Source organism: Cyrtonyx montezumae, unplaced genomic scaffold (assembly GCF_038088225.1).
Source record: "Cyrtonyx montezumae isolate F1298 unplaced genomic scaffold, pur_monq_1.0 scaffold_10, whole genome shotgun sequence".
NCBI classification, from domain to species: domain Eukaryota; kingdom Metazoa; phylum Chordata; class Aves; order Galliformes; family Odontophoridae; genus Cyrtonyx; species Cyrtonyx montezumae.
In genome coordinates this window covers 42,009,495-42,024,683 of record NW_027071826.1, presented here as the reverse complement: position 1 = coordinate 42,024,683, position 15,189 = coordinate 42,009,495, and the positions used below count along the sequence as shown (strand labels likewise).

General features: G+C 39.7%; 1 protein-coding gene across 2 annotated transcripts in view; it reads left to right on the top strand.

Annotated features, from left to right (window-relative positions):
• The window catches only part of LRP5 (LDL receptor related protein 5), a 129,091-nt gene extending 117,807 nt beyond the window's left edge, over window positions 1–11,284 (top strand). The window contains exons 17-23 of one of the 2 annotated variants that reach the window (XM_065755109.1): window positions 1,922–2,047; window positions 3,816–4,052; window positions 4,753–4,863; window positions 6,489–6,725; window positions 8,512–8,651; window positions 9,414–9,511; window positions 10,157–11,284. In XM_065755109.1, the coding sequence (XP_065611181.1) occupies window positions 1,922–2,047; window positions 3,816–4,052; window positions 4,753–4,863; window positions 6,489–6,725; window positions 8,512–8,651; window positions 9,414–9,511; window positions 10,157–10,418 (1,211 nt within the window). In that variant the 3' untranslated portion in view covers window positions 10,419–11,284. Of the gene's footprint in view, window positions 1–1,921; window positions 2,048–3,815; window positions 4,053–4,752; window positions 4,864–6,488; window positions 6,735–8,511; window positions 8,652–9,413; window positions 9,512–10,156 lie in introns of both variants that reach the window. The other variant, XM_065755110.1, reaches the window with a different exon arrangement.
• The last annotated feature ends 3,905 nt before the right edge of the window (window positions 11,285–15,189 follow it).

Genomic DNA, 15,189 nt, shown 5'->3' with positions numbered 1-15,189 from the left:
ATGGGCAGGATGCTCCTAAAACACATCTCTGTGGATGTGGCATTTCTTCCTGATTAGAAGTCATTTTAGGTGCTCCATTCTGAAAGGGGTCAGTCATGTTGGCCCTTATTTTTCTGGCTTGCTGTTCCTGTGCTCTGAGTGTTGAACTTCAAACATTCTGTGTAGGATTATTCTGTAGTAGGTACCTGGGAGGCACCATAAACATTCATCCATCCTCGTGCTGCCTTCTTCAAGGAAATAGGCCAGTGTGGTAGCTACCTTAGGATGCACTACCATCTCAGGGAGAGAAGCAGTGAACTCTTCTAGATGAACCCAAAATCTTTCATATTTCTTCCCCTTTCAAGGCACACTGAATGAACCTGGGAAGAGGAATATCCTCTCTTTATCTTTGGTGGGCAGTAGTCAGTCAAGCTTTTCTCCTCTAACCATCTTTCACCTGTGGAAAGATGAGGGAGTACAGGACTACAGTATGGCAGAGTAAGGGAATGCAAGTCTGAGGTCTGGAGAGAAGTAATGCTTCCAGTATGTGAAGGGTTGTAGGTAGAAGTCTTATATAGGGAGGGTGCACATAAGTGCAAGCTTTCCTATGTGGATAAACAGTTGGAAGGTAACATAAGTATTTAAGCTGTAGCTGATTCTATTTGCTAATCCTTATCCAGATGTTCTTTTTTCTTTTACAGCACTCAGTTTTTCTTCTTCTGTGCCATTTCTCATGTTAGTGCATTTCAAAGGTAGTACATAATGATGGAAAAATAATTTCTTTAAACACTGTTAATGAAGAAAAAAGGAAGAGAGAGGACTTGATATCCCATATGTTTTTAAGAATGTTTATTTTATTATGGCAAGGGTAATGTTTCTTCTGAGTTGCACTGAAAGGAAGTACTTTTTTACATCTGAAATCTGTCCAATGTAGGTGACTTCTTGGTTACAACAGGAGAGTAAAAATAAATATGTGCATGTGTGCATGCCCACACAAGTGTACATGAGGGCACTTTTTCTGCTAGCAACCCATGCTTCAAGCAGCAGTGTCTCCAACACTGTGTTAAATTGATGAACTTGTTAAAGGTGAAAGCAGACTGCTGAGAAGCCTGAACAGATGGAAAACAATTTTGGCACAGAACAGTAATAACTGTACCATTTCTTCCCAGAGGAAGTTCTTGGTGCTTACTGGTAGTGAAGAATGCATTGTGCAGTGGCATCATAGGTAGGATAGACTCTGGCCCCAAAGATCACTCCAGCAGATTCAGTAAAGCACTCAGCTGGGCTGGGGTCCTCTGACAGCGACTTCACCTTTCTGTGCCTGTTTCTTGTCTGACTAATGCTTCCTTAGTTTGATTCCATTAGAAATTATTGGGTTCTCAGCACTTGTGAATAACTGATTTGGGAATGTGACCATGTAGCTTCCTGTTTCATAAATATATAATTAAGAACTGTGTGTGCTCACATTGCAGTTCTGTGAGTAACAGGGAAGTGTTGAGGATGCATAGGACTGGATAGTAAGAGGTCTTGGATATAAGAGGCAAATTCCGCAGGGTTTGGTGGGCTGGCATTCTGCAGAGATGACTGTTAATTCCTGATGCCTGGCAACTCTAGAAGTGCAGATGAGAGTGCATTGCCTTAAATGTGATCTTCTCAAATCTGCTTCTTCGCTTCTCTTCACCTGAGCTCCCAAATTCATTTTATAAGTTCTTTGAAGGTCTTCATAACGCTGTGAGCAGAAGAAATGTATTCCTCACAAAGTAGTAAATTAACTTTTGAGCACAGAACTGAAAAACCTTGCACTTACCTTCCTATGAATTTGTAGTGAAATCTTAGTTACTCAACTAGAAGGGTTTTATGGGTAGTTTTGTAATTTTGTCTTAGCTAGTAGCTAAGCTTTTTTTTAACACTGTCTAATCATTCTTTCTTTGTGTTTCTCCAGCTGCACACCCGTGCTCCCGTGACAATGGTGGCTGCTCACACATCTGCATTGCCAAAGGTGATGGGACTCCAAGATGTTCGTGCCCAGAGCACCTTGTGCTTCTGCAGAATCTCTTAACATGTGGAGGTGGGTTATGTTTAACAGTGCTGCTAATCAATTTGCATTGGAAAAATAAATAAATTAGAACCAGTGGAATATCAAATTTTCTCTATATCGTGCTGCTCGGTTTTGAGAACTGTCTATCTAAAAGGAGGATATTTTCAAAAACAACTGAATTAATGAAGTCAGAATGACCAAAATCAAATGGTTACTGTCACAAGAAACTTGCCCACCAAGGTAGCTGACTTTCATGTGGTACAAAATTATATGAACTTTCTGCAGGAGGTTGCATCTGAATGCAGAATGTGTATTTATACAGTTTTCCTAGAGATGATGTTACATTCTGTCTTAAATGTGACTTTTTCACCATCTGTTTTCCGCTTCAAGTTTTGGACACATGTGACTTTTCACTCCGTGCAGAACACACTTGTTAGACCATGCGATAGTTACATCTTCTACTGAGATTTTCATTATTGTGTGATGTGACAGATTTGTGCTATAAGCAAATGCTTATAATGATGTTGATAACCCATGTTCATCTAGCAGTTGAATCTGTACGTGTGATTCCCATAGTACTCCAGCTTTTCAAATAATGGTAACATGAATCACTATTCTGCCTAGTTAGGGACAGACAGTTCAGAAGCTCAGTTGCCATTATTTTCAATAAAGGCAACTCTTGTTTTTCCCCATGGTAGAAATTCCCTTTACAATTCCCTTTCACAGCCCCAGGAATTCTGATAATTGTTACCTTACTATTGCAGAAGGCATTAAAATGGGGGAAAAGTTACTTCTTTTTGGGAGATACCCTATGTTAAATTATTTGGCTCTTCTGGTACTCTGGGCTTTTTTAATGTATTCATTGTGTTGTGGATTTCATTTTTCTGGCTGAGCTCTGACCTCCTGTGGGACAGTCCTTTCCATTATAAAAGGTTTTCTTTCCCATAACCACAACACGTGATGTGGTCTCGGAGTAGTGGAGGTTACATATGCAGGGGGAAAAATAAAACAATCTACTTAGATTTCTTGCTGTACTTCTGTTGAAAAACGAAGCCAAAGAGAGATTCTTATGTTCCACTGCATTGTTGCCTTCCCCTGTAAATCTTAATTTTACAGGGCCTCCCTTTCAGTCTACTTCTTGTTTGTTTGTTTTTACTCTGATCCTTCACTGATCTTGCAACAGCTTTTTAATCTGTCTTGCCTACAGTAGTAGTAACCCATAGTATTTCAGAATAGGTTTATAGCTGTTTTGGTTGGAAAACATTTTGTACATGTATTCTTGTGAACACTCGACAAGTTTTTAAATGCAAACTCGTGCCTGCCAAGTGCAATTGTAATGCAACATTAAATGTGGCTCTTCATGCAGAAGTAGTAATCTGTATGCTGAATTATCTAAACAGTGCACACCTATCCAAATTAATTCCAGAATTATCTTGATGCATCTGTCTGGCATCCTTATCGTATCTACAGATGCCAGGCCAGTGGTTAAGTTTGTAAACCTCAGTATTGCTACGCCCAGTAATCATAACTCAGAAACTTAGAAATCATAGGAATGTCAAAAATTAAACATGCTTTTTTACTTTGTTTTTCAAACTCTTGATTTTACTCAAGTCTCATTCTTGAACATTTCTTAATGAAGGACAACACCACTTCAAAAACGGTTTGCATTTTTACAGAAGTTCAGTGCAGGCATAAGCATATTTTTCTCCATCTGAGGAATATGTCCATCACATTTTCACTCTGTTGAAAGGGCTGAAATTGAATGAACATGCACTTGTTTTGTTTTTTCTTTCTCCAGAACCTCCAACTTGTTCCCCAGACCAGTTTACTTGTGCAACTGGAGAGATTGACTGTATCCCAATGGCATGGCGGTGTGATGGGTTCCCAGAGTGTGATGATCAGAGTGATGAGGATAGTTGCCCAATATGCTCTGCATCTCAGTTCCAGTGTGAGAAAGGGCAATGTATTGATGCACACTTGAGGTGTAATGGAGAAATTGACTGTCAAGATAAATCTGATGAAGTGGATTGTGATAGTAAGATTTCTTTTCCTTTTCTCTTGGCTCTAACATAAGCAGCTATTTGAGATTCTAACTGTTTTGATACACGTTTATGATTTTTAGTTTCAAATGGGGAGGGAATGGCCTTAGCTGAACTGTCCACTGATTCTGAGTTTTTCTATGAACTGAACCTTCCAAGGCCACTGATTACTAGTTGTCATAAGGCAGTCTCTTTTCTGATAATTTAATATACTTCGAATTCACATAGAATCTGAAGTTAATTAACAAGTTCTTTTTACTGAAACAGAGGCTTCTGGATGTAGATAAGAAATATAACAGAGCTGTATTTGTTAGAATGGTAAGATAGTATGGACTATGTGAGGTTTGACGATATCTTCCACATGTTTTAACGTGTCAGGTGATCAGTTACACTTTTTTAGTTACTATAAAAGGTCCTTGCTGATTTGTTTTCTGTTATGCCCCATTTGGACAAAAATTGTGGTGTTTCACAATTTTACGTGAGTCTCACTAAGTAAGATGTGTAATGGTACAAAGGAAGAACAAGATAAGTGCTGACTGAATTTTGCCTACTGCAGCAGTACAGGTGTTCTGGTGCCTACCTGTTCTTAATGTAAAATGCATTGTGGCTTGGCATGTCTGACATCTTTTGGTTTTCTTGACATCGTTGAACACTCCCATTCAAGTCATACTTAATCTTCTCCTTCTTTCCACGCAGCGATCTGTCTGCTCAATCAGTTCCGATGCGCCAGTGGTCAGTGTATCCTCCTGAAGCAACAGTGCGACTCCTTTCCAGATTGCATTGATGGCTCAGATGAGCTCATGTGTGGTGAGATGTCTTTGCTTGAGATTAAGTGCTCTGTTTTCAGGTGGAACACCTTACAACAAAATGCAAAGCCCCAGTCTCTGCATTGTAATAATCTGTCAGGAAAGACTAGAGAATCTTGTCCCTATACTAACTAGGTCTTCCTTCCATCCTCTGTGTGGATACAGCAAGGAAAAGTGAATTTAATGAGCAAGAGTGCTGAAAAGGGCCTGGGTGGCAAAGAGAGAGAAGACTGCATGAATGGGAATGAGAGAATCTGTTTAGCTCACTTTCTGAAAATCTCAAACTGCATGTGCTTCTTGTGATCCTCCCACATATCCCATTTAACTCACAGCCCTCACTCAGTTCCCCTCAGTTCTTTGGATACTGTGAAGACACTTTTTCTTTCTTTATTTTTTCAATTATTTTCTTTGTGCACTTGGCAAACCTTTGTGCTGCCAAGTTAATGCAACTGTTTCCTGTTTGCACTTTGGGTCCAGTCCTGCAATTAGGTCTTAACTGATTAAATGGGTCTTTATGTAGACATAAGGCTGCCTCTTCTGGAGTTTCTTTGTGGAACAGAGCATTCTGTGGTTTCTTGCTTGACTGAGGGAAAGAAGTCAAGTAGGAAATAAAAATGATTGCTACTTTCAGGATAAAGATCTTGCATTCAAAAGAAGCTAGGTTTAACCAAAATGAGAATTTTGTGGTTTAAACTGGCTAATTTGGGAATATGTTTTAGTTCTGGATTTGTTTTTTTTCTGGTATCATATCTGAGTTAATCTGCCTATTTAAAGGTTAGGACCTTGGCTGACATATAAGCTGTTGTGCGCTAAGAGAGACAGAAATGAATTCTTGATGTTGAGCTGCTAGGAGTTCACTGGTAGTTCTTTACATTTCCTTTATCGTCCTTCTCAACTTCCAGTTCTTTTGCACTTCCCTCAACTGAAGGGCAAAAATTTGGAATGTAGTCAGTGTAAGATATGATACGTGTAAAATCTCATCTCAAATACTGCAGCACTTAACACTGGGCCATATGGGGGAAAAATAAATAAGTAGAAAGTATTTGAGATACTCTGGCTGTATGTTTTTATTCCAATCTGTAAAGTTCTTAAATCATTTAGAATGCTTTTCCAACCTAAAATATCACTATTTTAAGAGCTGCTTTAGCTAGGAAAATTTCCTCTGTTCCGTGCTTACTGTAGCTTGCCTACCAGTCAAAAGTCTTGCAGATTTTTAATGCTATTGCTAGCCTAAATGGTGTGTGGCAGACCAGATTACTTTCTGATCAAGGACTTAGTGTTTATGAGCATCCTGTGTCATTACTTCCCCACCATGAAGTGTGTGAGCTAAAGAAAATTCTACTGGTTATTGTTATATCAAGATGATAGGCAGTTCTCTTAAAAGGTGAATTGCTAAACGAGAGTACGTTGCTGTTACTGGTTTATTTACATGTAAGGGAAGAGAGCATGTGAAATCTTATGCATAGAATCAGAGTCTGTGTGGGAGATGCATGAGTTAGGTGCAGAGGCTTTCAAAGACACGATGTAAATGTCTGAGCTGACTGGCGTACTGCACAAGCTCCAGGACAGCATCATATATATTGCCATATTTTATGATGTCCTTTCTTTCCCCCTCCCTTTTTCCAGAAAAATCAAAGCCATCCTCAGATGAACCTCAGCCCCACAGCAGTGCCATTGGTCCTGTCATTGGAATAATACTTTCCCTTTTTGTCATGGGAGGAATGTACTTTGTTTGCCAGCGAGTGGTGTGTCAGCGCTACACCGGACCCAACAGCCCCTTTCCACATGAGTATGTCAGTGGCACACCTCATGTCCCTCTTAATTTTATTGCTCCAGGAAGTTCTCAGCATGGCACTTTTACTGGTAAGGATGGTAAGAACCCTAATAAGTACCATTACATTGTCTGGGTATAAGGTTTTGCAGGTTATTAAGAGCTGACCATTGCCTGAAGTGTAATGAAAACATCCTCTTTGGTTTAGCCCATCTCTGAGACAGATTTCCTGTTTGCTTTTGAACGTGTTTGTTCTCTCTCTTTCAGTCCTACATCTCTAAAGCAGCAGCATCTCTCTAACCTGACAAGTAATCTAAACATCTATCCTGAAAATTATACGCAGATGCTAAGCTTGAGATTGAAGGAGGACCTAAAATATACGTAAAAGCTTGGGATATTCACCTAATAGCTAACAGCTCAGAGACCCCACACAGGCATCAAAGGAAACTCTTATGTGATATATTTTATATTTATGATAGTAAGATATACTTTTCCTAGAGGAGATAGTTCATTTCTAACTACGAGGCCCTAAGAAGAGGGAGTATTTGTATTTTTCAGGAAGCTGGAAAGTAAATGTTCACCTGTAAACCTACCTGACAGGGCCAGAACACAATAAACCCATATTTCAGAGCATTTGCAATCTGCTTTTCCTAAAATTCAAATACATTGTAAACTTAAAGACAAATCAATAGTTGTGGTACTTGTTCCTATAGAAAAAAAATCGAGATGTGCTGTTGGTTTCTTCCAGCCATGGTTTTAAGACATCCAGATACAACTTAGGTTTTTGCTTTCTTGCATTTTGATGGCTGTGGTCAGCTGTTCCTGCTTACAGTCTGTTTTTATGGTTATCAAGGCTTTGTGGTTGGAAATAAAATTTGAGAATGAAATCATTGCAGGTGAAATCTTTGTGGTGGTGTTTTAAACTGGACTTCATATTAAAGCTTTTTTTAATGAAAGCAACTGTTAGTGGCTTTCATCTGTACCACTGTGGGTGCTGAACTAAGCTGTCAGTCCGATTCCTGTTCATATTTGTTATTTTTTCTAATCCTGGTACCATACATTTTCATGGCTCTGTATTGCTGTGACAAGTTACAACAGCTGACAGCCTTACCTTACCATTGGTATTAATTCTAATGAGAAGACATAGGCTGAAGTGAGTGGTCACAATCAGCAGTCACAAACAGAATCATCCTGCTTTTCCTAAACGTTTTCCAAATCTGAAAAATTACCAAACTAAACTCTTCCATTGGCACTGAATATTTTGACAGGAAGAATCTCAGAGCGCATAGTCTGACCTAAGTGCATCTTTGAGTTAAACAAATAGGACAGTGTTGTCTTCCCCTTTTCCTGTCACCCAGGTTTCCTTCCTTTTTTCAGTTTAAAAAGTGTTCTGTTTTTTTTTTTCCACAGTCAGAATAATTACTTTTTCTTCTTGTTCGTGCACTTGCAATTGAATTTCACTGGATGGAAATGAAAACTTTGGATGTCTCTGGCTTGTTTCTCTTGGGCAGTATATAATGCTGATTTTTGCAAATGCCTGAGTTTGTTTAGTTGAAAAATTTCTTTGTTAACAATTTGGGTGGAAAATTTGGATCAACTGATCTGGAGATTCCTTTCTCAGCAGACTGACAGCACTGCTTGTGAGGAACTGCAGAGTCACAATAGGTGGTCCGGGATGAGGTGTTTGCTTGGCATAATATAAAATTGAAAATATGTTGTTCTTTGTAATCCTGAAGTTTTTTATGTGAAAGATCGTTCCAAAAGCAACAACCAGTAGAGTCACATAGATTTGCCAAGCTGTGGATTTGTTTTCTGTTTCGCATTAATAGATGAAATTGTGGTTTACCTAACCTTGGATTCCTCTTTGTCTCACTGCAGGCATCTCGTGTGGAAAGTCTATGATTAGCTCCATGAGCCTCATGGGAGGGAGCAGTGGTGCCCCCTTATATGACAGAAACCATGTTACTGGAGCCTCTTCTAGTAGCTCATCCAGCACTAAAGCCACTTTCTACCCACAGGTATGTCTTGAAAATATGCCTGTGAGTCAGATATTGGAATTTAGCAGTACTCCTTCTCTCATGCTTCACCACAATCTCTAACTTGCTGAACAATTTCATGCTAGTACCTGGCTGTTGTGTCAGTGCCACACTAAAGGGATGAATAGAAAATGTGTAGATGGATTTATGTTTAAAAAAAATAAATAAATACAAAAGTAGCTCAGGAGCTGATGTACCTGTGCCATTGTGCCATTATGTTGATATCTTTGTTGGCTAAACTCTTCCATTGCAGTACTGGTCTAAGCTAACCTCTTACTGGGAATTCTTCCGCTCTTCCAGTTCAATGCTATGTGAGCCAGGACCTGCAGGGGCAGTGTCAGCCTTCAGAAAAAGTGCCACACCAGATTTTTATACAGAAGCTGTTGTGAGGTCTTTGCTAGATTAAAGTTACTGCTGATCCAAATGTTTTGGTCAGTTCTACCTGGTAGCTTTATTCTTGCCCAGCTTTATGTAAGCAACAAAAAGAAGCCTTCTGAGCAATGTAAGTGCCTTGGCTTTGCCCCCACTGCCCCATATTCGTTTAATACATCCAAACCTAAAATAAAGTCTCATAATTAACTTATATGATCTTTAAAAAAGAATGCATTAATCCCACCAAGCAGCAATGAGAGGAATAGAAGATAAAGTCAAGTGACTCGTTGAGGGCATGAATATATAAATATTTTCAAAATAAGTCGAGTTGCACAATTAACTCAAACTGAAGTACTATTTTAATCTTCTTAGATCTTGAACCCGCCTCCATCTCCAGCTACTGATCGCTCCCTGTATAACGCAGAGATGTTTTATTCTTCAAACATTCCTTCGACCACAAGATCTTACAGGTAAAGCTCAGATAAAAAGGTTTGATACATATTCCATTGGTCTGTCCTTCAATTTTGCATCTTAAGCAGAATGTTCTTGCTTAGATCTTTATCTTGACTTAAAAAAAAAAAGCCACAAAACTTTTTGTCTCTTAAATGACCTTTCAAATTGAAATTATGCTATTTGTGACCCATAAACATTAGCTTTGTTTCTTATTTTGACACAGCAGAGTTTAGCACCTTTCAGTATAGTGTTGCTGATAAAGAATGCTGTGTATTTATATTTATATTGCTTTATAATGGTCACTTAGCATCCTGTATGGAGAGTTTGGTCTCATCTGTTAAAGCTCGTTGATGGATTGACCTGTTTGTTAGTTCTTAGGGACTGGACTAAGTGCTCACGTTGGTCTTCTCTGGCTCCACAAATCTATGGATCTACCACCAGATTAGAGGCTGCCAAAATGCACTATGAGCTGCAGGTAGCTGTGCCATTCAGTTTTACCGCAGTTCAAATATTTCTCATTTGGCTCCTGTGAAAACCTGAGTTATGGCTTACATAGAATGAATAAACAACTATCTTGACTGTGGGTGTAGGTATTCGTTTTCAGTCTCTTTGTTTCCCTTTTCTAAAAATCACAACGAATGCATGTTTTTTTTTCCTCACAGGCCTTACCTTATACGAGGGACAGCTCCACCCACAACCCCATGCAGCACAGATGTTTGTGACAGTGACTATACTACTAGTCGATGGAAGGCCAACAAGTACTATATAGATTTAAATTCAGACTCAGACCCTTACCCCCCTCCACCCACACCTCGCAGCCAGTACATGTCTGCAGAAGAAAGTTGCCCTCCATCTCCTGCCACAGAACGAAGCTATTTTCACCTCTACCCACCTCCACCCTCTCCTTGTACAGACTCCTCATGACCTCAACAGAAGGAACTTTTCCTGTAAATATTTTTAAATATGAACAGATTTAAAATATATATTTTATGATTTAAAGATTAAAAAAGGGGTGGGAATTAAAAAGAAAAAAAATGTGAATAAAAATGGGTGGGAGGGATGGGGCTGTGAAAATTGTATAAAGGAAGAATATTTATAAAATTGATTTTTTTAACTTAATTTCCCTTCTTTTGTGCCATATTTGCCTTTTTGAAATCATGGAACTGACTCACTCTCCAAAGGATTTGGGGAGGCAATGTTGAGCCTTTTTGCATTTCAAATCGCCTTTTTACACGTGAAGTGTATGCAATTCTATTTACTAATGTGAGAAAAGAAAGTGAAGTGGCTTGTGGGAAGAAGAAGCTAAAAACCAATATTCACAGAGAAGAAAAGCATGCTTAAATAGTTTGTCAGTGTCTTGTCCCTTCTACACTACTGGGAGAAAACATGCAGAGAGTACCCACTGTCTTATGCTCCTGTTTGCTAGCCACCTGAGTGCTTCCCAGCAGAAGCTTTGTCCTGAGGCCTGGATCTTCAACCTCAGTCTCCATTTGCTCAGCACTGTACTGGAAGAACACTTATGTTAAGCAAATCTTTCAGCTTAGCTGGTCCCACAGGCATTGTGTCCTGACTCACACAGGTACCATACTGCATACTGATTCTGGAACTGATTGGAGCTAGAAACATACCCAGACCTCAGAAGCTTGATTGAGCTCCAATCACTTCCCCACAGTGAGTGTATGATAGTAGAAGAGGTTATGTTGACCTGGCAGTGAGAGCAAGGGGCTCGTAAGAAGAGAAACATCTGAGAGAAGTGCCTGACAAACTGCACGTTTGCTCAGGTTCACCATTTTAACTTGTGTTAAACCAAGTTCCTTCATTCTCGTCTAGCAACTGCTTCTTTGTGAGGCTTTGATGACTTGACTGGGAAGGAGCTGTAACAGTCAGTTGCTTCTCAAAATAGAGTTGTACTTCACACTTTATCCTGAAGTCCAGTAATTCCTCTGTGCTGAGTCTTTGAGATGTTCACCTGTGTTGAATTCATCAGAGAACTGCTCCATCTCCGATGTTTATTTCCCATAGCAGGATGATATGGTGACCTGCATTCATTTAGTAAGGAAATTTGTTTGTTTGTAGGATGTGGTATCTGCGAGTTCTAAACCAAAACATCTGCCATTTGAACAGTTTAGTCATGTCATCAAAATTTGACAGCAAATTAGGCCAGGTTTAGAAATGTAAAAAGCACGGGGAGGAAGGAAGGAGAGAAGGCAAATACATCTGACTGTATTAAAATGAAAGAAATAAACTGCAACAAACTACTGTATCCTCAGGACACTGTGATCAGTGAAGTGCTCATGCTTCTAGCTTCTACCAAAGCCCTTCTGTGAAAGGGAGACTGGGATAAGTGCCTTTCACAATACAGAAGATAAATTTTTGCTTTGATTCATCTCCCGATGTAACAAAGGGATTTGAGTATTGAATAGCAATTTTCAGCTCTGATGATGATGATGTGCGTCTACCTGGGATATCTGAGGGAAAATCTGAATATGCAGACCTGCACCTGTTTCTGCAGCTGCTGAATAACATGTGGTGGCTCTTTGACAGCCTTAATACTGTTGGCAACAACAAAACATTTTTTCTTTTTGAACTTAAATTATGTTTGGGTCGGTGTCTTTTGAACAGAAGAAGCCTAGGACTCCAGGGCAAAGGTCCTTGTTGTAGTGAAAGGGCTGGGACCACTATGTCCCAATCCAGTTTGTGTTTACAGATTTGTTAGTCCAGGTCTGTTCTTCCTGCCTATATTGTTCAAGGATAATATTGGTGCTGGCACTGTTGTATCACTGAAACTCTTCAAGTAGATTTCATTACCTTCACAGCTAAATTTTCGCTTGTGAGTTTCACATTTGGCACATAGATGATGCCCTCCATTTCCTGTGGAGAAAAAAATAGAGAACTGGAGAATCCAGCACTTGAGATTAAGATTGGATTCCCTTCCCCATCCCTTGGCAAAGTTAGCAGTTCTGTGGTATCCTAGGAGGGATGAGGTTGTCATCACTGATTACTCTTTGGGTGACTGACTTTGCAGATCCCTGAAAAAGTGTTAATGATTTGGTGAAAAAAAAAAAAAAAAGATTTTCATGTGATCGTGTTTCAGTGAACTAAATGAAGAATTGAGATCCACAGCTATTTTATGTTTTGCCTAATCCTATATGCGATATACATTACAGCAGTTGGTAGAATTTCACATTATATGTCATTTTGTGCATAACTATTGGCCATTGGTAATGAATGTATTTGTTGTTCCATGTTACAATTCTAGCTTAGAGCCACAACATATTAATGTTCCTTTAATGATGACACTGAATGCAAGATAACTTTTTTTTCCTTTTCCTTAAACCACTGTTTGTTTTAAAGAGCCACCACTGTAGTAATCGCAACCACTTTGTCTTATTCTATTACAAAGTTTGGAGTTGAGTACAAGAAAATTAGCAGTAGTGCTGAGAGTCACACTGTCTTAAGGACCAAAGGAAGTTGACCCTTAAGGTACTCAAAAGGAAGCAAGTACTTGCTGAATGGAATGAATTAAGTGTGTGCGCTCCTGTATTTCAATTGAATGTTCAGAAGCTCTTGCTGCTGATGTTTGCTGAGAAATTACTTCATCTGAGGCACTTGAGATTTTGTGATCCAAATGCAGGTTCCACACTGCTCCATAGAAGTGACTTGAAAAGCCACTTCCAAAGAGAACTTGTAAGCAGGTGTAGCATCTAAAGATCTAAATACTAAAATATTACTTTTGATTGCTGTAGGCTGTTTGTCCTAAAAGGATTACTGCAGTCCTGGCATCAGAAAAGATCATATATTTGAGTGAGAAGACCTACTTCTCTCCAGAAATATATCCTAATGTGTTTTTAGTAAAGTATGCTTTCCATCCTGTGAACCTTTCAGCTAAATTTAGGAAATGGATGCTTCTTTCTTCTAGATCAGGATGAGGGAAAGAGTTATGTGGAATTATTGAAAGCGTATGACAAGTTGTAGCAGTGTAGGGCTGAGCAGGAAATAAGCAGGGAAAAGTTGTGCTTTGTTGAGGTTTAGGCATGGTTCTGTTTGTGCAGAAGGGTGCTATGAGAAAGGCTGAAATATCCTGATGTATCCTAGGAGTTCTCTCCCAGGAACCTGCAGGGGGATGCATGTGATTGGACTTTCCATGTGAGCTTCTGAATACTTGAATCAGTTTACTGAAATATTTTCAAAACCCATTATGACTGTATATTAGCACTTTAAAGCAGCTTGGGATGGAACACAGAGCTGTGTCTGGATAGCGGCTAGTAATGGGCTAATGACCTGGTTGATTCTGTGTTACATGTAAGGGCAGATTTCATAGAAGAGAAAAGCTTATTTGCCTTCTGGTGCAGTTACAAAGGCAGCTACGAGGGTCGTCTTTTCTCTGTAGAATTTATTCTGTGGAACATTACAGTAGCAATGTGAACCTGTAAGGTAAATGGGCAGATGTAAAAATTATGATCTTCAAAGTATCTTTTGATTTCTAGTAAAGAGTTAGTGTGAATTCTAGCTGGACTTCAGCTAGACTGATTTGCACCCTGAAATTTGCAATGGGTGTAATTAATTTGTTCATTTTTGGTGGGCTCACATTGTTTCAGTGCTTCAATTCTACTGTTTGGATAGCTAAGATCAAATCAAATTTATAATGTACAACGAAGTGTGTTTTCTTTAGGGTAAGGACATTACAAAATTCTCAAAGAATTAGATTGTGCCATTATTGACATGTTCTAAAGAAGAAGAGTGAAATAAGTCTACAACTTCCTGAAGGGAGGTTGTGATGAGGTGGGGCTTGGCCTGTTCTCCCAGGCAACAAACAGGACCTGAGGAAATAGCCACAAGTTGTACGAGGGGAGGTTTAGATTGGACATAAGGGAAAACTTCTGTCAGAGAGCGGTCAGGCACTGGAATGGCCTGCACAGGGAGGTGGTGGAGTCACAGTCCCTGGCAGTGTTCAAGAGGTGTCTGGATGAGGAGCTACGAGATATGGTTTAGTAGCCTGTGGTAGCAGTGGTAACGGGTGGACGGTTAGACTAGATGATCTTGTAGGTGCTTTCCAACCTTGTAATTCTGTGAAGTTGAAATTTTTTTCTTTTTGAACAGTGAGTTGTATTTGTAGCAATAAACTTGGTCTCTCTGGTTGTGGGTCTAAGATGCATCACGTTCTCCCCAATTTTAGGGGGGCAACTGTTGCCTCATCGATCCTGGGGCTTTTGAAACTCTGAGGTGTTGGTGCACAGCAGTGATCCATAAGGTCTGGCCGTGCTGTGCTGAGCTACCAGTGACATGGACATTCCCCCACTGCCTGTAGGGTCAGATCACTTTGCTCCATAGGCTCTGGGGCTGCCCTGCATCAGAGCCTATGGAGCACAGTGTAGCACGTTACGAGTGTGGTCGGTCAGACTTGACAAAAGCTGTGCACTCTGAGCATTATCAGAAGCAGATCTTTTCTAATGTCAGTCATTTTGTTGGGGTGCTTGTTGAGTCAGTCCAAATGAGTAGCTGTGCTTATAATTGTACTACAAGTGATACCCATTAATGTCAGGAAATGAAAACAGAAGGCAGGCATGTTCCCAGTAATTAATAACACGCAGGAGTGCCTGGCATGGAGCCCTGAATTAGAAATAATGTATTTGTTGCTACGGTGCTGAGGGACATTTTGCAAACTTCAGTTTTAGGACAAGCCACAATCCAAGAT